The sequence below is a fragment of the Papilio machaon genome, chromosome 2 (genome assembly GCF_912999745.1).
Source record: "Papilio machaon chromosome 2, ilPapMach1.1, whole genome shotgun sequence".
Lineage (NCBI taxonomy): Eukaryota > Metazoa > Arthropoda > Insecta > Lepidoptera > Papilionidae > Papilio > Papilio machaon.
Window position 1 is genome coordinate 1,814,829 of NC_059987.1, and position 27,781 is coordinate 1,842,609.

Here is a 27,781-nt window from a genome sequence, read left to right on the forward strand (position 1 = left end):
CAAGATATGCTTATGCCTACACATCGGGTCAGCACAGAACAATAGACGCATAGGTCAGCACTGCGAATGCAATAAGGTGAAGTAAACTGTATCACAATAAAACAAAAGGGATTGTGTGAACAATGGCTAAGCTTTCCCCCGCCCGGTATCGATCTCGTCCGTTATGTAACCCCTCGCGCGCCTCTCCCCCTAGATACCTTCGTCCGTATCATTCATAGTACCGCTAGGCTGGACTCACCCCGACGGAGCCCAGTGCTCACCCCCGTGCGCATCTCTGTTCGCGCAAGTTTCCTTCACCGGGGCTACAGTTGATATCCAGACATCGCATTAAGAGGTCGCCAACTACTTCACACTGTGTTTTGTTTTGTCTCCGTGATAAATGTATTAAGGTAAGCAATTACAAATTATTGAATAAAATATTTAATTTTATTTACTTTTATTGATTTTCAAAATTTTTTTCAACTCAAATGTACTTTTGACAGCTTAATATAATAACATTATAGTCATAAGAGGCCAATAAAAATATGACCTACATTTTCCGACTGGATATTGACATCTTTATAATAAAAGAACATTTTCACTGCTTCATTTTTAAATTAATGCCTACAATCGCAGCATATACTCGTACTATTTGGTTTTAAGCAATTATACACTAGTTACACTACAGATTTTGCCTTTACATAAGCCTTTGTTCGTTCTTTTTTATAAAATTAGTTTTAATTCACCAATAACTTTATGTTGCTTTTATACACTTCAATACATAAATGTAACATATCAGTTTCCAAAAATTTACATTTAGTGACATTTTAACCATATAAAAAAAAAACAAAAAATAAATATCCGTTTTCTTAACTGTTTGTTATTGTATTAAATGTTACGAATTAAATCATTATTGTTATTTTCCTAAAGTCACTTTTCAACTGCTGTGTTAACGCAACATTACGTAAACGGCTAACACATCAAATATTTAGCTATATAACCTGAATATCAGCTAATAAACAATTATATATTAAACTATTTATTGATTTAATAATTATTAATCTTGCATTTTATATGTTGTATTTATTTGTCAAGGGTTAGCTTGGATATCAAGCTTAACTATTTGTTGATTGTTACAATATAAATCGAAGATATTTTTTGGAACTTTCCTTTAATTAGTTGGGAGTCTATTCATCCTTTGTCATAGCTACTATGCCATTTTTAATAAATTATTTAATAAATTTCAGTAAAGCTAAACTCGTATCAATTTCGTAGCATAATAGGATTGTACGTGAATTCTAGGTTCGATTAACAGTATACTCTCCACCGTGCCAGAGGATCAAAGCTTAAACCACTTGTTGAGTGTAACATAAATATAAAAGGATCAAAATTATTCACAGACTTTATTATTCAATAGCAAAATCTTTACGCCGTGGAATTTCTAAAGACTCGATAGGAATTTCTATGCACTTTAGCAAAATGAACTGTGCTATTTATTATCTACAGGATTATGTACATTTACTATGTGTTGTGTAGTTCTAAAATTAAGCGGATAATATCGACTAATACATAAAATACATAAGCCGTCGCTTTACGCCGGCCACAATGTTAGAGTAGGGCGGTGATCAATACCGAAGGAAATACCTACATACTAGTACTTTTAACTTTTTATACTGTAGTCTAGAATAATATGAATTTTAGAAACTTGTTTTTGTGTCGCATTTGTTTTGTAGTTATCCGTAACAACAATAAATGAGTGATGTTACACATTACCGTGGATGCCAATACTGAAAGACCAGAACAAAAAGACGTGTGAGAAATCTTGCTAATATTATAAATGCGAATGTTAAGATGGATGGATGTTTGTTTGAAGCTATCTCCGGAACTGCTCAACCGATCTTGACGAAATTTGGCACAAATTATTACGTTTTTTTTTTTTTAATTCCGCGCGTACGGAATCGCGGGAAACATCTAGTTAGATATAATAGACAGTTGCTAACTTTGTTTAGGCAAATTGTTTTAATTTCTCAAATTCTAATAGGAGAAATCATAGTGTTCGCCCATTGGAACATTTGCTTTGAGTTTTTATTCAAGTTAAAAAAATAAAAAAATTGAAGTAAGTTACCATGTCAATATTTAGTCAAAACGTAATCGGGATAATATCAAACTGGATATTATCATTTTTGATAGGAATGGTATTATTAAAAAGAGTTATTAAAAACGAAATACGTGGTTATGGAATTGAATTTTAAATACCATACTATGTTGTGCTATATCACGTTGTTGCTCTTTATACCCCTAAGGAGCACATATTAAATCTTTAGTACGCATTATTAAGATAATGTTACAAACGTTAAATTGTCACCTGTTACAATTTTGAGGTGTGAGTATATGGCAATAATTTTCAATAATAGCCTTGTGGCTTAGCTAAAAGCCGTGAAGGGACTCGCTGTGATTTATTTCAGCCATTATTAGATACGTGTAACCGAAGGGAGAGTGCTAAGGGACCATGAAGACAGATTTAATGGTTCAAATATTAAAATAAACGAGATCTTTTGGTTTAAAAAGATATCTTACTAATATTGTAAATGCAAATGTTTAGATGGATGGATGGATGTTTGAAGGTATCTCCGGATCTTGGTGAATCTTGGCACAGATGTAGAACATAGTCTGGAAGAACATATAGGCTATTTTTATGTTTTTTTAATTGCGCACGGACGGAGTTGCGGGCGACAGCTAGTATTCATTAAAAATGAAAATGTTTCACTTTTTAATACACGAAGACTTTAAAAGCTTTAGTTGATCCAAACCAAACATAATTGGCAAAAGGGATTTACACAACCAATAGGGTCAAAACATATTAAAGTTTGTAATTATAGATACAAACTTTAATATCTATATTATCCAACTTAAATAGTCACTCGGAACTAATTCCAACTTCGTAGAAACTTGAATGTAGTACAAAATGACCGCCTACGTGTTAACTCAGCTTTTGAGCAGCTATCTAAAGTGCTTTTATGTCTTGAACTTTCTAGAAAGCTTACAAGATATAAATAGGTCTTAGTACAGTATCGAGTCAAAAATAGATATTAAAGAGAATAAATAAATCTAATATTTAAAAAAGGTTGTTAATGGGAGCAGAATTCGAAGGTCTTTTGTATAAAATGAATTCTATTATATCTCTCTATCAAACTGAGGAAATTAATTTTATAAAATATACATACCTTAAGTGTTTCCGCTAAAGAAAAAAATGTATCATTCATATAAAAAAAATATTTTCCACCATCAAAAAAATCATAATTAAATAAACTTTAACGCAAAGATGACACGATTTCAGTGAAAAATGTTCCGTAGGTTTTATTACACTTTAAAACATTTTTGATTAAGAATTAATTATATTAGATATTATGAGCTGCAGTTCTTACGTTCATATTTAATTGTGTCTGACAGATAACAATTAGCACAACTAGTTTAATTAATGCTCCGGACAGCTTTGATTGTGTTGCTAATTACGAACCGAGCTGGGGAGATGATGTAATCTCTTATTAGAGATGTCAAGATTTTGAATTTAAATATTTATACATTGATTTAATAAATTACCAATTAATTAAAATAATAGCATTAATTATGTTGACTTTACAATATAAAAGATCAGTTAAACCACTGTATTTTTTTCTTTCTACGTTTATAAAAATAAACGCAAACCGTGTTAATAAATAATATTCGTGTAATAATATAACAACATGAATATTTCTGTATGTAACATGTATTTTTGCTTACTACGCTTAAAAAGTAACAAAAAAAAAGCTCTCTGGTCGCAATTCACGCCACATTTATGACGCAGTGAGAGTGAAATACAGCTTAAAGCTAACAATGAAAGCCTTTTGCCCGATTCAGAGGCAGTCAAGTGCGCTTTTCATCGCGTAGTGTTCGGTTTCCCCAAGAACGTGCCAACTTTACCAAAAAAACGTAGCTATAAAATACCAACGCACTTTCTTCACTTTATAACGTTTAATTTTATTTCATACATTATAAAGTTTGCAAAATGTTTCATAATTTAAATAATTTAACATTTAAAATAAAAATACAACTTGCTTATTAATGTAAATCTGTTTAGTAAACCGATTGACTTTACAAAAACATCCCTGTGTATAATTAAATGATGGGTCTATCATTTATAATTACTTTCTTGATTCCTTTGTCACTCCAATGTGTTTCGGATTGAAGTTTAATTTCCAGTGATTTCACCTATTCTTCATAAAATGATCGACATAGACTAGTTACTTTCTAGACAGAAAAATAGTAATAAAATGGTTTTTACTGTGTCTCTTTTATTAGGATTGATAATTATACCCGTCTGACTTTTATTCTATGCGTAAAATATTTTACAGCATACTCAAATGTTGAAGCTTTAATTTAGTGCACTTAATATCGGATCTTTAAGTATATTTCGACGTGTATGTAAAGAACATAAAATTGGAATATTCCATTTTACCGTTTGATATTTTACCGCTGTTTTTGTTTCCTCGTGTGTTTTTTCAAAGAAGTATTTCTGCATCAACATCCAAAAACAACCAAGTAAACCGAATCAAAATATTTTCTTACTTCGGGAACAACCTTTCTGGAGGAGACTTTTGGACTTGTTTATCTTTCATTTTCTTTACAGAACTTTTTCGCAGGTATTCATGAACTACATACAGCTCTTTTTACAGCGTTATTAGTGTTAGTACCTAACGTTTATCAGTGATGGTCGATATCAGAACAAAGTACATTGATGTAGCCTTGCAATTGTATTGATAAAGATCCTACATTATACATTACATTATCATGAGCTTACTATTCCTCGACATTTATTAATTTCCGGTAAATTGATCTTTTCCCAGATGTAGATTGGCCTTTGGGAGGGAAGATGTTAATGGTAAACCCATTAACTATTGCATCGTGTCTATTCATTGGTCCGGATTGTAACTACAAAACAATATTATAAATGAATTTTCAATTTAGCAGCATGACAATAAAGTGGTCGTGGGTGCTGGTCGCGCTCGCAGTCGCCAGCGCGAGCGGCGAACGAGAGCGCAGAGGTTCGTCCCTGCGCGGCGCTCTGGAGGCTCTCCAGAGGCGACAACGGGGACGCAGCCATGGCCCGATAATGCCTCCGCCTGACTACGAAGACATCTACGAGTATCTGCCGCCACACGCATATCCAGGTTTGGCGATATCTATTTTAGATATATACATAAAATGTATTATATACTGGAAAAAAAAGAAAAATCTTAGCACAACCTCATTGTGTTCACAGAAAACGACTACGTTCTAGACACTGAAGATACGGGAGAGGAGAATGCTCCTAAATACATCTTTGAACTTTTGGATGATGAAAACGAACGCTCCCCAGAAGGTGCCTACGAATATAAAGTAATCAAAAAGAAAACCCATCCTAATTCACTGAAAAAAGAATCGGCGTTCCGTGAAAGGACCCAAAACTCCGATAATGACATGCTACGGAACATATTTATGAATCCGAATGATCAGGACGATAAAATGCAAGATAGAGTTGAGAATGATGCTGAATATGCGCTCCTTTTAAATCAACTGTGGTCCAAATATAAACAAAACAATAACAACATGCGAGCTGATAACACAGACGCGCCCCAAGGTGTAGTCAAATTGTATAAGGAAAAAGTTGTCAAAAAAAGATACCCCGACAACTGGGGGCCCATTGCATTTAAAAAGAAACGTAGTTCCGAAATAGAAGACGAGCGATTAAATTATGAAGATAACAAAAACCGTGCTAATGTAAATAATAATTACAATGCATATGACTTAGCCGATAATGATAACAACGACATGCAAGAAGAGTATGCAATCGCTTTTCAACCAATAGACGATGACAGGCTATCCGAAATTTTAGATGATGATCAGTATCCATATGATGCAATTGAAAAACGCTTTCCAGTCACGAAGCGTAGCAGCGGACCCTACATAAGCCCTCAACAGAAAAGGTTTGCGCTCAATCAGAGTAAACGAGATGTACCAAAAAACTTTAGAAGTAACATTGGAACCGATCCAAAAGTTTTAAGAGATCTATCTAAAATATTCGGTGAACCTGAGTCTGAAATCATTAAAAACCCAGTAAAAAGGAGCAGCGATGATGGTGAAACCTCTCATGAGATTAAACCACCTAACCTCACCATTTTAAGTCACAATGACACCCACCAGCACAATGTTACGCAAGATGAAGAGGATAGTCATGAACAACATAGCCACCCAATTCATCATCCGGGTTCATCTGGAAAGGAAATTGAACATGATTCCGGTCATGATCATCATTTCGACCACGACCATGATCACGACCACGCTCATAATCATGATCACAGCCACGGTCACGCCAAAAGTCATGTCCACGATCACGACCATGATCACAGCCATGATCATCATCATGAAAACGAGAAAGCTGAAAAACCTTTGAACATCAAAAAGAAATCCATAGACTGGTCTGATTATTTTGGAGTTGATAAGCGGTTCAAGAAATCTGTTTCATTTGTTAATGATTTAAATCAAGATAGACTCAGGAAACAGTACTTCGATACATTTAACAGGGAAGTCATCAATCCTGTGAGCTCTTTTCGTAAACACACAAACGTAAAGAGAAACTTTATTCAACCAAAACCAAATGAAGAAACAGAAATTCAAATAGATCATACACAGGCTGTCGCCGTTCGTAATGACAATAAGCGAAACACTGCTTTAGACAATGATTCTAAACTAGACAATATTGACAGAAAATTGCGAAATATGGAAGGTCTGATAGTGGACGAAGCTTTACACTATTCTAATGTTGGCGAAAAACTAGATTCAAAAGAGGAACAAGAAATGAAAGAAAAATTACTGTCTCGCTTGGCCGCAGCTTACAGTTTAGAGAAAATGAGAAAAGCTTTAAAAGAATTTAAGCAAAGTTTGCAAACTCAGAAAGCAATAAATATGAAACTGTCAACCGGTAATGATGAAACGAAAAGTAAAAGGGTTGCAGTAAAAAAGGAGAAGGCTATGTCTACTACCAATGATGTTGCCAACTATCTTAAAGACGACGATAAAATTGATGATTTCCAAGACGAACAAGGTGCTGGTCATTATGTGAATGGCAAAATCGAAGAACAGCTTTCGGAAGGCTATATGGGTGGCAGTGGACGACATCGTACACCAATCATGTCTAATGGTAACTATACTCCGTTTTATAAATGCATAATACTCTGACAATTAAAAGAACTATGGTAAAAAATGCAATTTTTCCAGTTGATTCGACAGGTCCATGTCCGGTTCTTTCAAAGATTATTCAAAGGTGCCGTGGTGTTGATTTATTGGCCGGAGATCGAGGACAGCTCTTCCTAACTCATTGCAGTCTACATCAAATCTGCTACTTATGCGTAAGATATTTTTGACAATTTACAAAATGACGATAACTGCTCTTAACGATTTTTAACTACTTATTCAAAATGAAAAATTTATTTCAGGGCGAAGCGGCGCCGACGACTTGCGATTTAGTTTTCTTATCCGAAGCTGATACAACTTGTGAAGGCGACATGAATTGCCAACGTGCGGCGCGCTCCACTTTAATGGCCCTCCGGGAGCTGCATGACAACCTCACCGATGAACTTGACGGAGAATGCGAGGCCAGCCCTTGCCTTGCGGCAACTTTAAAACTAAACAATGGTTGGCAAAGAGGACTCCGACGTTAGACATTCGGTTGAAAACTTTGCACTCACGATAATATGATCATGGCATGATCGCATGTTTACATATGCCCGTAAAAAACTTTTGAAAAAGTAGATGATTCTGGGTCGATTCGTAAACCAGAAAATTCGTTAATGTTATTTTTAAAATATTATTAAGCAACAAACTATTTGAGAAGATTTTATGATAGTTGTATTTTTGTCTAAAGATCACCTTACTTATGTGTACTTCACGAATATTATTGACATAATGTTTTTTTAAGTATCCATCCGTGTCTAACCAGCCATAGACACGCATGGAGTTAAGAATGATCTCAGGAATTAATCGTACTAGGAATAATATACTATATAGTATTTATGCGAAGATCTATGCTTTCGTTGTTTGATGTAAGTATTATTAATGGACATGTACTGCGCGTCGTATGAACATTTTGCTAAGTCATTTTTATCGATTCTATCAAATGTATCATCTTGCAGTATTAAAGTAAAAATGGTTCAACATAAAAGAGGAAAACTTTAATAAATACTTAGTCGATGTTTATGCGTGTATTGATATGGTAATTTTATCGTTGTTGAATATTTACTTCTATAACTATACTTGTTTTATATGTGTCAACGTATCTTTAAGATTTAATATTATTCAACGATGTCATTTCTATATTTATCTTTATGTATGTGTGTTATATATTAAAGTTATAAAATATTAATTGATAATATATATTATTGGCTATATATTTATGTTAATATAGATTTCATTACAATATTAAAGTAAATATTCAGAATGAAAATTAAAAGAAAAATTCAAAGCTTTCTCAGACGCTTTTCGATTGTGATATCATCCAGAAGATAAGTTAAATATCTCCGAAGGCTGTAGCACAACTTAGCTCTAATGCACCTGTAGACTATACTAGGACAATAAAGATATTTCGCTTTCTACGACTTTATGTCACAATTAGGCAAGACGTCTATCGTTGTAAAATATGCATTTCATGTCTTCCGAAAATTGTCAAAATAAAGACTATTAACCGCGCAGTAAACTCACAAAAAAAAGTAAAAAACTTAAATTTATATATTGAACCTGATTCATTTAAAATCATTGACTTTAAAATAAAGAAAACTCTATGTACAATTAAATATGATCAATCTACAAATTATTAAAACTATAATTATTCATAAATGGATGTTATAACTTTATTCGTATAATGTTTAAACACTAATATAAATGGTTTACAATTAATTGTTCATTTTATTACCACATATTCCACCACATTATAAAATAACAACACTTACCAGCTTTTCTACAACACAAGAAGATGGTAAAGATCATAAAACCATGAATTTAAATTTCAAAGATATTTGGCTGATCGACATCAAACACCAAGATGTCTAGAATAACGATATCGATGTTCATATAGTTGATAGTATTACAATGTCGATGGTTGAGTTACACTGATAATTCTGATTTATCAACACATTCACTGATAAGGTACGAAGTGCCGAACAACAGTAACGATAAACCATTCCGGTAATGTATTAGCAAACAAAACTGTTGGTAAGAAAATAACTGTTATGGAGACGACAAATACTGAAAGAAATCTTGAAGGAATCGACAATCCCACTGCTACTCAAGGTAATTAACAAATCAAATCGTTTAAATAAGTTAATTGTATAATATAAACTAGTACATTTTTTGTTTATTGATAATATTTGTATAACTTTCAAATCCTAGAAACGATTGCAATGTCATATTATGAAAAATACTTACTATCAAAGTTTTATTTTAAAAAAAGTAAACTAACGTTATTTAGCAAAACTTATATATTCCGCTAACGATGAAAATTTTGCAAACAAATGGCAGTGTGAAACCAACTTATAATTAACTTTAGGAGGAACGTGTACACCTTTTTTAGCAAGTCTTATTCCCGAATATGCCAAAATATTAATTTAATAATTATTTTAATATGAACACTTAGTAATAAATGATCCAATTTACAGATGACGGTAACAAATTAAGGCCAGATCTTGTTATAAGCGTACAGCCACAGTCAGAAGCACAAGGTAATTTAATATGAAAACATTACTTATTTTATTAGTAATCGGTACTAATATTACAAAGAGGAAAGATTTTTTTTGTATTAAATAGGCTCCGAAACTACTGAACCGATTTGATTTTTTTTTTTGAAATTTGGAATTTGAAAAAAATGTTGTATATTGTATAATAGTGTACTATATCCGAGTGACAAAGACTACATCGAGGTATATTAGGTATATTTATTACTAGATTTTTTTCAATTACAACGACAATTGATGTATCGGACGACTATAAAAAAACATTTTTTAAAAGCTACTTATCAAAGCTATGTATCAGTGCTGTAATAAATTAATTCTACAAAAATAAAAGATTAATAAACCTATATTATTAAGAGTATAATTTCCTTTTCAATAGTTTTTTCTTAACTTGCTAACTAGATTATTTAGGTAAGAGTTAGAAGAAACTCTCTGTTGATGATTTCAGAAAGCGGTCGCGCTGAATTACCCGTGTCCACTATGAACTGGCATTCCCATAGTGGTGGCCAATTTATTCCTATGCATGGACTTGACTTCCTAATCGGCACCTCCAGCCTTGTTATACAACAAACTGTCGAGCTTAACGATCGTAAGTTAATTACACATTATTTTATTTATTTTTTGACTTATTTGATATTTATAAAAAAATCAACGAAGCATGAAAAGGAATGGTCTGGCTAATTTTCCTATAAAGTGAAACTACACATCGTTTTGAAATTGAAACGGTCGCCGGCTAATTATTCGACAGTGGAGAAACCAAACATAAATAGCTTGGTCCAATGATGTATATTTCTCTTAGTGTGTCTGTGTTTTATATTTTCAGTTACATCAAAAATCGATTCTGAAAATCGATATATTATTCGAGTGCCAAACGGCGAAGCGCTATACTTCGCTAGTGAGGTGTCGACGTCAACACAGCGATGTCTTTGCGGCACGGGGCGGGCGTTCGTCATGCATCTACATGATAATACACGCCAGGAGGCTATGGTGCTCAAGCGACGGCTAGCTGGGGCTTCCTGCTTCTTCCCTTGTAGGCTACAAGTATGTTCTGCCATTATAAAAACAGCTACTAAATTACTCTTGGATGTCGCTAACAGTGCGGCCTTCCACAACCTTCAATACATGTTAACTGTTTGCATTCAAATATTTCAAGGACCAAATGGATACAGTACAGTTATACCATTGCTTAGGTATCGGATTGATTTTATTAATATAATTTGAAATGATTTCGACTTTTAATCGACTAAGTTGATAAGTTTTTAAATATTGAATGTAAAATGGTCAGTGCTTAGAACGGCGCTACTATGCCTACGCACATGCAGATTACGTACTTAATTCGTAGACAATCTGCAATGGACTTGAGAATATCATCAAAATATTTTTAAACTTTTTTTTATTTGTCTGTGTATTTAGGAGATGAAAGTTGTAACACCTCCGGGCAACTACGTGGGTCGCGTGCACCAGCAGTGGTCTTGGATGGTGCCATTCTACCTGGTGCGTGACGCCGACGACTGCGTTCTTTTCGTCATTGAAGGTCCCGCCTCCTTAAAGAGGAGCGCGCTTATGTTGTCGGAATTTAAGGTATATTTATAGAATTTTTTTTACATACACTGCAACGTCGTTAAAACTATTCGTTAACTATGTATAAATACGGACCCGACAAACTCCATGTGTGATACAATTTACATCAATAGTTTTCAAAAAATAAAATTAATAACGAATAGATGCAAGTTTTCTCAATTATTACTACAACATCAAATAACATAATTTCCTTTAAAAGGTTTTTTTTAAAGTTTTTACATACATGTCTCATTTTTTTAATGTTTCAGATAATGTCAGGAGATTCGTTGCGTGAAATGGGAAAGATAACTCACGGTTGGGATCGTGAGTTGGTGAATTTTACAACTACCCTCGTGTTTCCGGAGACTGCAGTGCAACCCAAACACAAGGCACTCTTGCTCGCTGCTGCTTTCTTGATGGTATTTTTGTTTTATTTTGTAGGTCTTAAAATCACGCTGCTACAACCTTTATATTTAACTAGTATCAAATTTGTAGGCAAATTTTTAAGTAGTTTAAGTTATTAAAAAAATTACCATATTTGTTTCAGGAATACACTTACTTTGAAAGGGCTAAGTCAAGTTGTATGCGATTCAACTGCTTTTAAAAGTCTTTTAAGTATAAACGATTAAAATATTTTTACTTTAATATAATTTAACATTTATTATTAAACCAAATGATGTTTTTTACCTATAAAAATGTATTTGTCATCCTCCTAATCCTATAGTAAATATCCTCACAAGGTAGTTAGGAATGAAAAACAAACGAAGAGCACCAAATTTGAAAAGTTAATCACATCAAACAGTTTGAAATTCTGATCATTTTATCATAAATCTAAAAATTTATATCTCTAAAAATATATATTAAACTAGCTTTTACCCGCGACTCCGTCCGCGCGGAATAAAAAAATAGAAAACGGGGTAAAAATTATTCTATGTCCGTTTCCTGGTTCTAAGCTACCTGCCCACCAATTTTCAGTCAAATCGATTCGGCTGTTCTTGAGTTATAAATAGTGTAACTAACACGACTATCTTTTATATATAGATAGATATCTTGTGCCTTCATTTACTAACTTTTTGATGTCATACAACTGTCATATTGTGTTTTATAAGATCTTGTCATTTGAATTGTAATGTATTTATAATTATGCTTATTTCCGATTTTATACAAGATTTTTAATTTTTATAATCTTTACCTATGTCACAATATTTTTGTGGAACAATTAAAAGTAAATCTTGGCCTTATGAGCAATATTACATCGGAAACAAAGACGAGGAAAATAGAAGGAATGGCGATGGTGAAAACCACTGGACGGGGGCGAAGGTACCTTTATTATCACTTTGTTAACGTATGACGAGGAAGATATTACTATAAGACACAAAAAAAAACAAATATAAACGTACCAATGTATATTCGTACTTTTAGCGCGTTTCAACTGCACGATTCAGCATTCATTGCCAAGTTTTTGACAAAAAATTAATGACGAAAATACTCCATTTTACCTATAAAATAACTTGACTATGGTAAATCTAAGATATTTCCAGTATTCATTTAATTTTAATTGTGTTAAAGTAAGTAGAAATAAAATTTTGGACTTTTCATTGATGGACGTTTTACGTATCAATGACACAGTTTTAACTACTGTTTTATTATAGTCGTTGGAGAGATATTCTGGTCAATTCTTACGTGATACAATGCATGGCTTAGGAGAATACTATTGGCGATATGTTGATAAAGAAGGAGCCTTTTTCACATACGAGGGACACTTTTATTGCAACAAACTTCACGGTTATGGAAGTCTATCCTATCCAGATGGTCGAGTCTTCAATGTTGGTATCATTATAATAAATTTAAATGAAACGCAAAAACTAAATTATTTTTACTTTACGCGATACCTAGCACTTCTACGAAATTCATGTCTCTTTAATTATTTAGGGTTTATTTTACCATAATATAAAATTTGGACCAGGAGTTGAATCATGCGTAGACATTCGACAAAACGTTGGTCTTTGGCTCGGCGACCAATTAGTGCGATTAGCTTGGATTCCACCTACAAATAGCTTGATTCTGAATTTAGATTCAACTAATACGGGTCGAGCTTGCGTTGATGCACAAAGAACTTTATTAACAACATGTACCAAAACCGTAAGTACTTGCGAAATCCATTTTTCTGACCGAAACTAATATAATTCTTAAGTTAATATTTTGTGGTAGTAATTAGTCAAGAATATTTATGCGAAGCTATATTTAACCGAAAAAATCCTACAAATATTTAATTTCGTAGTACAATGAAAATGCAGCAAAAGAACTTCTTATTCAGTACGGCTTAGATTTAAAAACAGCTGATAAGAAATGGCCAAAACTATACCCAAGAAATTGCACGGACATCACAAGCCCCGTGTTTTGCCTCCACTTGTTCGACAATTTCTACTACGGTTCAAATGACCACAATATTTTAATAGAAAAAACGAGGAAAGAAAAGGTTCGATTTTAACTAATATTCATTAAAAATTACATTTCGAGGGCATAATTGATAGAAACAATGAAATTAACATCAAATTATAGATTACAGAAAGCGCTGAGAATATAGAAGAAAATAAAACGTATTTTTCGTGGAACAATAACAACATTATAAAGCATATAATGCAACATGCTTTTGCGCATGATCATCAACGAAACAATTTCGGTATAGAAATGTCAAATATTCTGACTGAATCTAGAAAAAATTTAAAACCACCAGCAAAGCACGAACAGGATTGCAGGTTTAGTATGACTTTGTTAAAATATATCGGAAATGGTTTTTGAATTTTTGATGTTATTAAATCTTGGATGGTTATAATTTTATAATGTCGTAGAACTTTATTAATGGCCAGTTACTTGGGTTATACGGAAAAGGTGGTTCAACTTATTAATGAATACAATATACACCCTGATTTAACAGATATGGAAGGCAATAATGTACTGATGTATGCTGTGGTAAGTATAGTTTAAGATCATTGCAATTAATTTAATATAAAATCATATACGCAACTTTTTTTTTCTTCAACAGTGTGGGGATCATGCAGAAATCATACATTTTCTTGTGGCCGCCGGAGCTAATATTGACAATTATAATGATTGCTGTTGCACTGCCCTTTGCATTTCTATTATACGATATGTTTGTGCTTGTAAAAACATTTCTATTAGAGCCATGACCCAAGCACTGATACCAGAAGCAAGTTTGCTACCGAATCGTAAGTTAACATCTGATTTAATATTTTCAGTTTCAAGAAAGGTTGCAAACTTACTTTTAATTTTATTTTCCATCGTACTTTCCAGCAGCTTTGGAAAATGTGTGTGAGTGGTATTTAGAAAAAAATATATCATCCCCTCAGAAACTTAACGGTCCCGCAAAAAATCCGAGTAAAATTATAAAACCTCAAAAGAAAACGAAGTCTACAATATCACTAAAGGAACAATTTAAGAAAACCCTAACAAACTTATCATTACAAGATCAAACTTTAGAAAACGGAGATGCTGATATTGAAAATAGTGAAGACGTATTTATGTCCATTCTAGATGAATATGTGGCAAATATAGCAGAGTTATTTTCAAGACCTACATCGGGAAACAATATGTCATACCTTTTTGCAGTCAATGATATAGCCAATGAGATGTTAAATAATGAAATGGAAGAGCAAAAGAAAGCTGCTGATAAAAATGCTAAAAGGGGAACTATAGTTCCACCTAAAGTACCCAAATCCACAAACGATATTCCTCAACAAAAAGATACCGCTGGTTCAACGAATTTCACAGACAGAAGTGAAAATGAAAGGTGAATTTTAAACAGTTTTTTTTATTGATGTGTAATTTATAATCTTCGAATGTCTTCTTCTAAATTCATTATTTTTCTTTTTCTCAGCTGCCAAAGAATGCTATCTACAATAATACAATTACTATCAGATGAAGCAGATCCAAACCTTATAAGATGTCCACAACCAGCACTTTTCATGGCCGTTGCGTCAGGAAGTAGTGTTTTAGTACAGCACTTGATCAACCATGGTGCTAACATTAATGAATCTTATTCAAATGTAAAGCACATTTAACCATTTCATATCTTACCCCTGTCTACGTTTATGTTCATTATTTTTATTTTATTTAGGTGCTTGGATATTCACCACTTGATATAGTTATTTCCTATCAGTTTTCAATGGATAACCTGAATGTTATACGTTTGATACTCGAAAGCGGTGCGGATACCACACACCGTCTGCCATACAAGCCTCGCGATTCGACGGAATTCATAACACCAGGACCAACTCTTTTACATGCGGTACTAGCGAAGGTAGTTGACGGTCCAATGGAAGAAGAGGTGAAACTTTATAACAATTGATCTACTAGACTATTTAAATTTTTTTTCAAAGCAATATTTCTAATAAAACCTTTGGTTTCTGAATAAAAATGATATTTCCATTTAATTTAACAGATTCGTCGGGAAATTATTGAACTTCTCCTAAGTTACAATTGCAGTCCCGTAGAACAATTTAATGGTCGGTCAGCAATAGATATAGCGATGTCAAAAGGAGCTGACATCTTTGATATATTCATAAGTCATTCGAAAGTTGACCTTAATGCAGTTATTAATCAATATAAGCAAACAATATTAATAAAAATGTTTGCATTGTCGTTTTTCAAGACATTCGATGCCGAGGAGCGTCTTGAAATTGTATGTACTTAAATTAAACTATCTGTATTCCTAGTAAGTAACAAACACGTTTAGTTTTTCCATAACTTTAAAATCTAATCGTTTTAGTTGACAAATTTATTACTGCGAGGCGCTGACCCCTTTAGACCTTGCCAAAATGAAACAGAAGAATTTGATAACTTTTTCGTTTACGCAAGGAAGTTTCTCGATGGACTTGATGGCACCGATGTTAAACATAGTCCATCTGGTGAGCACCTAATACAGATTTAATCAGTTTTAATCGCGAGTTTTAGATACTAACATGTACTTAAAATGGACCGTATTTACCTCAAATAAATGTTATCTTATTCAATACGACGGTATGCGACTTATGTACTTCAAATTGGATATACTTCATAAATTGTAGTACTTCAATTTTTCCTTAGGAAGTAAACATGAACAAAAAGTGAAAAAGAATGGTAAATCTAATGTTGACAAAGGTGTATCCAAGCAGAAGGCAATTCCCACAGATATAGATGAATATAAAATGGCGCTACAACTTGTGATGGATCTGGCTCGACTCTCCCACGTCCGTTGGCTACGAGCAAAATTTGTTAATGAATTAATTAAGACTATTAACAAGTGCGATATCGTTATTAGTATATATAAGTACGATGTATATTTCATACTTTATTTCCATCCAGCGATAAATTTTCAATTTTACTTTCTATGTCAATTTTTTATTATGATCTTTAAAAATATTTCACGTTTTCATTCAAATTTTATCGCTTTATAGATATAAACATCGACACTGGAACATGGTACTTAAAGAAATTACAGATAAAACTGGCATTAGCTTGTGGCTTACAATACCAGATTGTTTAGAAATTTGGACAAATCTAAGTAAAAGTATTAAAAAAGATAAAACCGTGTTGAAATATTTACTCTGTATTGTAATCTATTGTTGCCGATACATAAATGATAAAACTACTAACTTCGATGTAAAAGTAACTGCATATGAAAAAACTACAATTGAAAAAGAAGTTCGAAATTATATTAGTAAACATGAAATGGTAAAGGATTTATCCAGAGTGACTAATTATTACACCGCTAATAAAGAAGCAACAGATGATGTAAGTGTTGTTGTTTTTACAATATTCTCCATACATGGGATATGTAAGTGAATTTGATACTGTTCGAAGGACGAACTCAAATACACGAATATAACATACATACGTTTAATATAGGTTCCGCTACCTTTAGTGTTTGACGTAGCAGCTTATTTTTTAATCTCCAAAATATGTTTTAACATCAACACTTTTTTAAAATGAAAATTTTAATCTAATATTAAGTAATTTATTTTGCAGACAATTAAATACAACGTGTGTTTCGAATGTTGTCTGCCTTTAAAGGGAGAAAAAGTCGCATGTTCCTTGTGTAAAAGTGTTTATTTTTGTAGTAATGAATGTATAAAATCAAATGTGGATAGAGACAACTGCCATCCATGTAGCTATGATTTAAAGAAATTGTATTTTCCGACTTCTAATAGCGACTCTAATTTTGGTTCACATAGCTAACGTTAAATATATTTTCTTTCATAATTCACCTTTAATTTTATTTGTACTTATATGTAGCAACCGTATTTGTGAGTCAAGCTTATATTTTTAAATTTCAACTAGAAACGATAATACACACTTGATACAGATTTATTTTGCATCGTCAAGCAATTTTAATCAAGTAATTTAATATTCCTTCGTTGTATCATAATAAAAATTACTAAAATGTAATAAAACCTACCAAAAATTTTATTTCCCCTTCCTACTCTTTGGCCCAAACAATAGTCACTTTGGCATTGACAATTTGACAAGACAATGACAATTAAGCAAAGTACTAAGTCAAAGAAAAGGCGGGAAGGGTGAAATACTAAGAAATTAAAAAAGTGTTTTTGAAGAAATAAATAAGTATAATTCAAATTATGAGAAGGTGAAATATATCTTATTATGTTAGAAAAATGGCTCCCCCCGCAAAGAAAAGAAAGTTATCAATTGCTTCTGGAAGCTTCAAAAACAAAACAACCAAGTCGAGTCTTGCTGACTTCATAAATAATGTTCAAAAGAAACGAGAAATTACAGCGGATTCAATTTTAGATTTTAATTTCCATAAAAAGCGTGTACGTATATTTTCACAAGTCCAACTTGTACCTGACTATTGTGAAGGCATAGTTTATTGGATGTCGAGAGACTGCAGGGTACAGGACAATTGGGCATTTCTGTTCGCTCAGAAGCTCGCTCTTAAGAACCAGGTTCCACTACATGTCTGTTATTGTTTGGTTGAGAAATATTTGGATGCATCATTGAGACAATTCCATTTTTTAATTAAAGGTAAACAAAATATGACCTATTAGATTCTTTATATGTAAAATATCATCGTAAAGTTTAACTGACACAAATGTATACTTCAAAATTATAATTAAACTATTGTTCTAGGTTTACAAAAAGTTGCAGCGGAATGTAAGAAATTAAATATTTTATTCCATCTACTAGAAGGAAGTGGTGATAATGTTTTACCACAATGGATTATTGACCATAAGATTGGGGCAGTTGTGTGTGATTTCAATCCTCTGAGGATACCTACAAGTTGGGTTGAGAATGCAAAAAACAAATTCAGTCAGAATGTCCCTTTCATACAAGTAATACAAACAGATAAACTTTCTTAAAGTTATTGTTGTCATTTAAAATTTATTGCCTTATTTTAAGCTTAAATTATGACTATGCAAGTGTACATAAAAAATAAGGTTGTGAGAGATCCTCGCCTTCACCTCTGCAATTACGAAACATTGGCATTCTATCATATTTCTGCATTCACCCACCATATTATTTGCGTAGTTGTAATGGACTATTTATATTGACTTACAATGCCTACTTTCACTTTCTTAGTAACTTTTTTTTATTTACACCTCCGCTTCTGTTAACCTACACATCTGCCTCTGCCTTTGGTCCCTCTAACAAAGCCTTTGTTATAACTATATTAATAAAGCATGTCATCGTATCTCTCTTAGCAACAAATCAAAATATGTCTTTCAGTTGATAACTGTCTTTCGGTTGATTACAGGTGGATGCCCATAACATTGTGCCTTGCTGGGTAGCTGCAGACAAACAGGTGCACACCATATACAGTATGAGATGTAAAATTAATTCCAAACTAGAGGAGTACTTGACTGATTTCCCACCTGTTATAAAACATCCTTACACAAGCAATTTTGTACCTGAGGTAATTATTAACCTATTTTTTATCAATAAGTGTGGCTATTTTAATTATTTTTCTTTTATTTCACCAAATTTTCAATTGTGTATAGCCAATAGATTGGGACAGGGCAATTGATACTAGAGAAGCTGACAAGACAGTGGGACCAATAGAGTGGGCCAATTCGGGTTATGATGAAGCTATGAAGACATTAAAGAGTTTCCTTGAGAAGAGATTAAAGATCTATGCTGATAAACGCAATGACCCCACAGAAGATGCTCTGAGCAACTTGTCTCCATGGTTCCACTTTGGTAAATATTTTGTTAACTTTTAAAGCTTTTAACTACCAGTAACAATTAATGAAATCTGAACTTGTTTATAACAGGTCAGATTTCAGCACAACGAGTTGCTCTGTGTGTTCAAGAATACAAATTACAGTATACAGAGAGTGTGAATGCATTCTTGGAAGTAGCTATTGTTCGACGTGAATTAACTGACAACTTCTGCTTTTACTGTGAGAATTACGACAATTTAAAAGGAGCTGATAATTGGGCACAGAAAACTTTAGATAAACATAGGTATTTTTTTTTTATTTGCATTCAGAATATTTGTTTTGTTATAATTCAGACTATTAAAATAAAAAAAATTATAGTAATAGTATTTAAAACTTATTTCAGAAATGATAAAAGATCATACATTTATACATTAGATCAACTTTCTAAAGCACAAACTCATGATGATCTTTGGAACTCTGCACAACTACAGCTTGTAAATGAAGGCAAGATGCACGGCTCTATCCGGATGTACTGGGGCAAGAAGATTCTAGAATGGACTTTGAGTCCAGATGATGCACTTAAATATGCAATATACTTGAATGATCATTATAGTATAGATGGCAGAGACCCTAACGGGTATGCTGGTAAGTAATATAATATTAAAACTGTCCTGTGTAAAATTATCTTGATCTGACTAAAATCTCAGTTTTTTTTGTTTTTTTTTCTTTTAATATGTAATTATGTATGATAACAGGATGTATGCGGTCAATATGTGGTATACACGACACGAATTTTGTAGAACGGGCAGTGTTTGGTCAAGTTAGGTACATGAATTATAATGGATGCAAGAAAAAATTCAACATTGACACTTTTGTTGAACGTTATGGAGGAAAAAAACACAAGTACATCTCTGCTAAGTAGTCTTATTTATTGCATATTATATTGAGGACATTACAATAATTATGTATTTGCTATATAATATGAGCAAATTAATAATGAAGTTATTTGAAACAGTTTCTGTATATAAAATTTAAAGGTTTTAAAAAGAATTTTTCTACAAACATATTTTATGTAATTATATATATTTAAGCATAAATAGCATTTAGCCTTTTTTAATGTCATACAATTTCTTTTATAACAAAATCTGTGAAGTAAAATGTGTGTCGACATGGCAAAAAATCAAACTTAAAAATAAAACTTTGGTCACAAAATTTATTTTATTTTCTATTACTTTTAGAAGACAAATCACGCAGGGTATTTGATGACGAGCTACCGCTTTTTAAAATAATCATCCACACTAATCTAAAGCGGTGGAGCTAAAGGCTGATAGAAGGTAGGTTTTTCTGGACTCCCCTGTATCCTGTATAATCTATATTCATTTTAGTTATGCAATTCAAAGTAATTAACACTTTCCAATAAAATATGACCTAAAGGTCTATGTTACCAAGTCATAAAATAAAAAAAAGGTATGCAATTCCTTCCTGTCACTATCAAATGACATTGACATTAAAAAAGGCGGTAAGGGTAATATTATGATAATATTTTTATATGCAATTTCAAATCTTATTTTAGAAATTATTAAAACAAAATTGCATAATACAAATGTAAATTTAAAGAAAATTCTGTGAATTGAAAACTACAAGATGCCTTCAGCGGCAAAGAAAAGGAAACTGCCATCAACAACCATTGAAAACATAACAACAAAGCCAACGTTATCAGATTTTATAAATGAAATACAAAAGAAACGAGAAGACACGGCTAAATCAATTTTGGATTATGATTTTAACAAAAAACGAGTGCGTATAATATCACAAGTACAGCTTGTACCGGATTATTGCGAGGGTGTTGTTTATTGGATGTGGAGAGACTGCAGAGTTCAAGACAACTGGGCATTTCTGTTTGCTCAGAAACTTGCTCTTAAAAACGAAGTTCCTCTACATGTATGCTTTTGTTTAATTGATAAATATTTAGATGTATCTATGAGACAGTTATATTTTTTAATGAAAGGTAAAAATAACAAATAAATAGCAATTTAAGGTTAACATTCAACAATGGTCTAACATTTTGGTTTTATGTCATTAAAATTCTCATAATATTCTATTTCAGGTTTAGAAAGAGTTGCTGAAGAATGTAAAAGATTAAATATATCATTCCATCTGTTAAAAAGTTGTGATTATTATGTACTAAGCAAATGGATAATTGAGCACAAGATTGGTGCAGTAGTGTGTGATTTCAGTCCTCTAAGAGTACCAAAAAATTGCCTTGAAGAAGTTAAAAAGAAAATTAAAAAGGAAGTGCCTTTAGTGCAGGTTAATTTTTATTATTTTCAATGTATCTGCCTAAGTAATATACCTAGTAATTATGTATTTCTTAGTACACATTTAAAAAAGGTGACATATTGGCTCATATCCACCAGAATGCAACTTCTTTGTATGTTATTTCTAGGTGGATGCACATAATATAATACCTTGTTGGATAGCCTCCGAAAAACAGGAACTTACAGTGTGGGGTATGAGAAATAAGATTAATTCAAAATTAGATGAATACTTAACTGAATTTCCACCAGTAATCAAGCATCCTTATACAAGCAGCTTTGATCCAAAGGTATTTACTTATTTATGTACTTGAAGTAAGTTAATACTAGTTAAAAAAAATAAGTTCACAGAATAATTTGTTATAGTGGTTTCTAAATGTCTCATTTCAAAAAATCTGTAGCCCATAGACTGGGATGAAGAAATTCAGGCCCTAGAAGTTGATAAATCTGTAGGACCAATAGAGTGGGCCAGTCCAGGTTATAATGAAGGTATGAAGATGTTAAAGAATTTTCTGGAAACAAGACTTAAGATTTTCGCCACAAAACGAAATGACCCTACACAAGATGCATTAAGCAATTTATCACCTTGGTTTCATTTTGGTAATTATATTGAAGTACAATATCTTTTTTTTTTTTTTTTACTTTTATGCTGTTTACATGTTAAAAAAAATTACAACTTACAGGTCATATATCACACCAAAGAGTTATACTGTGTGTTCAGAAATACAAATCGAAGTACACAAAAAATGTTGACGCTTACTTTGATGCAGCTATTGTACGTAGGGGACTAGCGGAAAACTTCTGTTTTTATAATGAATATTATGACAGTTTGAAAGGTGCCTATAATTGGGCTCAAAAGAGTTTAATTGAACATAGGTATGCATTACTTCTACAAATTGATCATGCTAAGCTTAAACTTCTTCTGACACTTTTCCGGAAAACTGTTTACATCTAATTTGTATTTCAGAGATGATGAACGAACACACAATTACACTTTAGAACAGTTGTCTGCTGCGAAAACCCATGAAGATCTATGGAATTCGGCTCAAATACAGTTGGTCAAAGAGGGCAAAATGCATGGTTTTCTACGACTATATTGGGCAAAGAAGATTTTAGAATGGACATCAAACCCGGAGGATGCTTTGAAATTTGCAATACACTTAAATGATCGATACAGTATAGATGGCAGAGACCCTAATGGATATGCTGGTTAGTACAGATCATACTTCATACTAATATTATAAATTTGAATGTTTAGATGTATGGATGGATGGGTGTTATTAGGTATCTCCAGAATATCTAAATGGTTCTCACTGAAATTAGGTATAGATGTAAAACATAGTCTGAAAGAACATATAAGCTACTTTTTTTTTAATTCCCTTCAGAGGGAGTCAGCTATCATACTAATATTATAAATGCGAATGTTTAGATGGATGGATGGATGTTTGTTTGAAGGTATCTCTGGAACGGTCCAATGGATCTTAATGAAACAGTTAGCACAGTTGTAGAACATAGACTGGGAGAACACATAGGCTATTTATTAAGTTTTTTCTTTAATTTGGCGCAAACGGAGTTGCGGGCGACAGCTATTTGTTAAGTCATAAATGTATGATGCTGTAGAATGTATATTTTAATTTTTAATTCTACCAATTTATGACATTAATGCACAAATTTTAAACACTGCTGAAAAAACAAATGTTAATGTCCAAAATATTTCTACTTTCACAGGTTGTATGGTTGCAATATGTGGTCTTCTTGACAAATGCTGCGTGGACCGACCAGTGTTTGGTAGAGTTAGGTACATGAACTGTAATGGTTGCAGACGTAAGTTTGATGTTGATGCCTTTGTTCAACGTTATACAGAAATAAAATAACAGGTGCTATTTTTAAGGAAAGTTTTATTTTTATAGAAATGTACAATTATATACACATATCTTGATGTAAAAATCTTAATATAGAAATAAATTTTAAAGAGAGAGAAGTGATTTTAATATAAACGATATCTATCTGTTATCAAATGTAATGTCTATTGCCATGACCACAAAATGTTACACCAACATTTAACCTTCAACCATACAAGTTTCATTTATTTGCCCATGAACTGGTAAAATAATTCTAAAATTCGACATTGATTGCCATTTTACTTTTTGTACCATAACGACGAATTAGCAACTATTTTATTACACGAAGAAGTACTATGTAATATTTAATAAACAAAATTGAAATTATTAACTTTTTTTTAATTTGTAATATTGGAATGCGACATTCTGACATATTCTACGAGCATATTTAAAAATTGCGGAACAAATCCTACTAGCCTGATTAAACCTACTGAGTACAGTGGTGAGCAGTGCTACTTATTTATAAAAGACCGAGACAGACTCGGACGCTATTCTATTTATTTGACCGAGTACTCAGAACGCCGCTACTCCGCATTGTCACAATATATACATGTAACGGGTATAAACTCCACGGCTAACTCTTATCTCACCGCAATTTAAAAAATGTGTATACTCACTTGGCCACAGTGCCGAGTAACATTTCCCTTGAATTGAATTTGAATGGTTTTTACGGACTATGGTAACACTGCTCAAAAACTTGACATTGACGTTCAAACCGCTACATCTTTTACTAAACGCGGGCAAAATAAATAATTATTAATATTTGTTATGGACTAAAGTCTGACACGAAGAGGCAAAAGATTATCAAATCATTTTTTGGATATACTCAAAGCTCTGGGCTTTAAAAATGGCATCTGCTGCTAAAAGGAAAAAGGTGTCTTCTGCAACTTCAAAATCAAAAATTGAATGTAAAACGAATACAGATTTCATCGATTTTATAAATGAAATAAAAACGAAGCGAGAAAATACTGCAGATTCTATATTGGATTTTGCTTTTAATAAAAATCGCGTGCGTATAATATCTCAAGAACAACTTGTGCCTGACTATTGTGAAGGTATTGCTTATTGGATGTCGAGAGACTGTAGAGTTCAGGATAACTGGGCATTTCTTTTTGCGCAGAAGCTCGCTCTTAAGAATGAGGTTCCTCTGCATGTTTGTTTTTGTTTAAGTGGACAAACTTCAGATATTTCATTGAGACAGATTCACTTTTTGATGAAAGGTAATATCAAGTTTTGTAATTTGAGTATTCTTACAAAATATATATTTTTTAATATTATAAGTTGGCAAACGAGCAAGCGGCCATCTGAAGTCGCTGAAATCGCGAAGCGACTGATGCGCATAGACATCTGAATTGCAGATACGATGCCACCTTTATTCAACAGAAGATGAGAGCCGCAGAAAGACAATATTTCCCCATTCCACTCTTTCCCTATGAGAAGGTTGGGGAGGGAAATAGGACTTAAATTAGGCCTCTGGAATGCATAGATGTAATGCGGTATTTCTTCCACTTTATGTCTTAACTTCACTTATGCATGGTTGTGGTGTTGCACTGGTGAAGCCGGTACATTCATGGCCACAGGTGTTATTGTTTGCTGGCGTCTACCAATGTTAAAAAATTAGATAGATAGATAGATACCTAATTAGATGTTAGTTAACAAATTCTATAAATCATATTATTTAATTGTAGGGTTAGAAAAAGTTGCAGAGGAATGTGAGAAATTAAATATATCATTCCATTTGCTAGAGGGAAATGGTCCCGATGTCTTGTCGCAATGGGTCATTGAAAAGAAGATTGGAGCAATTGTGTGTGATTTTCTTCCTCTGAGGACACCAATGAAATGGGTTGAAGAATTAAAGCAGAAATTGAAAGAGGATATACCTTTAGTTCAGGTTAAATACAACACTACTATGATTACATCAAAGTGCCTATTTATTGACAAGTATAAAGAATTTTTATAATATAACTTTCAGGTAGATGCTCACAATGTAGTGCCTTGCTGGGTTACCTCAAAGAAGCAGGAGTATACAATATGGAACATAAGAACTAAAATCAATGGCAAGCTGGAGGAATATCTAACTGACTTCCCACCTTTAATTGAGCATCCATACAAGAGCAACTTTAAATCAGAGGTATATGTTTTATTGATTTTAGTTTAAAATATTATAAATATAATGGATGTTTTAAACCTAAGTTTGTAATTGTAACAATTAAAAAATAGAAAATATTTTTACACACTATTTTACACTATGATTTCTATGCTTTTTGAATTCTACTTAATAGCCAATAGATTGGGACAGGGCAATTGAGACTAGAGAAGCTGACAAGACAGTGGGACCAATAGAGTGGGCCAATCCGGGTTATGATGAAGCTATGAAGACATTAAAGAGTTTTCTTGAGAAGAGATTAAAGATCTATGCTGACAAACGCAATGACCCCACAGAAGATGCTCTGAGCAACTTGTCTCCATGGTTTCATTTCGGTATTGTACAATATTTAATTCTTGAGTGCATGAGTCAATGTTTCACTCTTTCAGAACTTTCTGGCAAATATAAATAAAACGTAATTATATAAAAAATAATATTTTTTTCAAGGTCAAATTTCAGTACAAAGAGTTGCTCTTTGCGTTCAAAACTGTCAATTTCAATATGAGGAGAGTGTAAAACTCTACATGGAGGAAGCAGTCTTGCATCGAGAGTTAGCGGACAACTTCTGCTTTTATAGTGACCATTATGATGATGTAAACGGTGCTTATAACTGGGCTCAGAAGACTTTAGAAGATCATAGGTTTGTATTAACGTATAACTTCAGTGTACACTTTTTATTATTTCACATTACTGGCAGTTTACTAAAAGCTGTGTAACTCCTGTAAAGAACTCGTTTTAAAAATTACGAATATCGTTTAAATGCTACTCCTATCTTATTATCTATTTCAGAAAAGACAAACGTACCCACATATATACACTAGAACAGCTGTCTAAAGCTGAAACTCATGATGAACTGTGGAATTCAGCACAACTGCAGCTGGTCAAAGAAGGCAAGATGCATGGCTTCATGCGCATGTATTGGGGAAAGAAAATTCTAGAATGGACGCCAAGTCCCGAGGATGCTCTTAAATATGCAATATATTTAAATGATCATTACAGTATAGATGGCAGAGATCCTAATGGATATGCTGGTTAGTGCACTTTGCTGTACTTATTTAAAACTAAAATAAAAAGTAAAAATAAATATTAGACTATTTTACTCAGTAACAATGGCAAAAGAATTTTTGAAATCATTAATTTTTTAGAATCAAATAGTTATTGATAATATTCCTCTTAGCTTCTTCAGTTCTTGTTTGTTGGTATATTATAAAAGAAAAAATGACATTACAGGTTGTATGTGGTCAATAAGTGGGGTTCATGATCACGGCTGGACGGAGCGCCCGGTGTTTGGTAAAGTGAGGTACATAAGCTATGACTACTGCAAGCGGAAGTTTGACGTTGACGCCTTTGTCAAGAAATATGGAGGAAAGAAACATAAGCATACTGTTACTAAGTAGACAAGAACACAGTTATAGCTTTATGTGTTCTTGAATGTTTTGGTTTGAATGAATTATTTGACAATACTTTAGGAAAAGTACATTTATTTTCACAGATAATGCAATAAGATTGCTTTACTCATAGTGTACTTTATTTTTACGGAATAAGATATTGTGATGTGTTTTAAGATAGCAAAACTGATGTATGAACAAAAAATATATAATATTGAGAAGAACTTGATGTAGAAAGTAAAACAACTCGAAGAATTTTATATAAAATAATCAGTTAAATGCTAAATGCTGTTATTATATTTTTTGAACAAACTCGATAATTTTTAGCTTGGTCATGGTTGTGAACAAAATAATTATATTTATACAATTATACTTATTATTGCGTGGTTTAAGTACAGCTTTAGCACTTTTTTATATGTAATTTCAATCTACCTCTTAAAAGCCTTACGTATCTATAATGCCATTTAATGGATCTAATGTTAAAGATAAGGATAAGTTCATTAAAATTTTCACCATAC

The 27,781-nt window shown here is 32.6% G+C and overlaps 5 protein-coding genes across 5 annotated transcripts; all 5 read left to right on the forward strand.

Annotated features, from left to right (window-relative positions):
- Window positions 1-294: 294 nt before the first annotated feature.
- On the forward strand, window positions 295-11,961 carry LOC106719035. The gene is made up of 12 exons (XM_014513276.2): window positions 295-389; window positions 4,987-5,186; window positions 5,279-7,195; window positions 7,273-7,403; window positions 7,491-7,710; window positions 9,193-9,339; window positions 9,705-9,767; window positions 10,225-10,365; window positions 10,600-10,817; window positions 11,190-11,357; window positions 11,606-11,755; window positions 11,884-11,961. The coding sequence occupies exons 2-12, from the start codon at window positions 4,988-4,990 to the stop codon at window positions 11,938-11,940; spliced, it is 3,411 nt and encodes a 1,136-aa protein (XP_014368762.2). The 5' UTR covers window positions 295-389; window position 4,987; the 3' UTR covers window positions 11,941-11,961.
- A 557-nt stretch (window positions 11,962-12,518) lies between these two features.
- LOC106719011 (ankyrin repeat and MYND domain-containing protein 1-like) lies at window positions 12,519-17,573 on the forward strand. Its single transcript, XM_014513244.2, has 15 exons — window positions 12,519-12,656; window positions 12,989-13,162; window positions 13,269-13,478; window positions 13,618-13,815; window positions 13,899-14,095; window positions 14,189-14,309; window positions 14,383-14,566; window positions 14,652-15,147; window positions 15,235-15,403; window positions 15,475-15,684; window positions 15,799-16,038; window positions 16,126-16,264; window positions 16,443-16,638; window positions 16,793-17,129; window positions 17,364-17,573. The coding sequence occupies exons 1-15, from the start codon at window positions 12,531-12,533 to the stop codon at window positions 17,571-17,573; spliced, it is 3,207 nt and encodes a 1,068-aa protein (XP_014368730.2). The 5' UTR covers window positions 12,519-12,530.
- A 282-nt stretch (window positions 17,574-17,855) lies between these two features.
- Window positions 17,856-20,455, forward strand: LOC106719036 (deoxyribodipyrimidine photo-lyase). Its single transcript, XM_014513278.2, has 7 exons — window positions 17,856-18,377; window positions 18,483-18,685; window positions 19,108-19,266; window positions 19,352-19,550; window positions 19,625-19,817; window positions 19,917-20,158; window positions 20,269-20,455. Exons 1-7 carry the CDS (start codon window positions 18,008-18,010, stop codon window positions 20,433-20,435), a joined length of 1,533 nt encoding a protein of 510 aa, XP_014368764.2. The 5' UTR covers window positions 17,856-18,007; the 3' UTR covers window positions 20,436-20,455.
- Window positions 20,456-21,075: 620 nt separating this feature from the next.
- On the forward strand, window positions 21,076-23,969 carry LOC106719034 (deoxyribodipyrimidine photo-lyase-like). The gene is made up of 7 exons (XM_014513275.2): window positions 21,076-21,521; window positions 21,621-21,823; window positions 21,960-22,118; window positions 22,230-22,428; window positions 22,512-22,704; window positions 22,796-23,037; window positions 23,557-23,969. Exons 1-7 carry the CDS (start codon window positions 21,158-21,160, stop codon window positions 23,700-23,702), a joined length of 1,506 nt encoding a protein of 501 aa, XP_014368761.2. The 5' UTR covers window positions 21,076-21,157; the 3' UTR covers window positions 23,703-23,969.
- A 516-nt stretch (window positions 23,970-24,485) lies between these two features.
- On the forward strand, window positions 24,486-27,435 carry LOC106719010 (deoxyribodipyrimidine photo-lyase-like). The gene is made up of 7 exons (XM_014513243.2): window positions 24,486-24,949; window positions 25,418-25,620; window positions 25,702-25,860; window positions 26,012-26,210; window positions 26,323-26,515; window positions 26,665-26,906; window positions 27,106-27,435. Exons 1-7 carry the CDS (start codon window positions 24,577-24,579, stop codon window positions 27,270-27,272), a joined length of 1,536 nt encoding a protein of 511 aa, XP_014368729.2. The 5' UTR covers window positions 24,486-24,576; the 3' UTR covers window positions 27,273-27,435.
- Window positions 27,436-27,781: the final 346 nt, after the last annotated feature.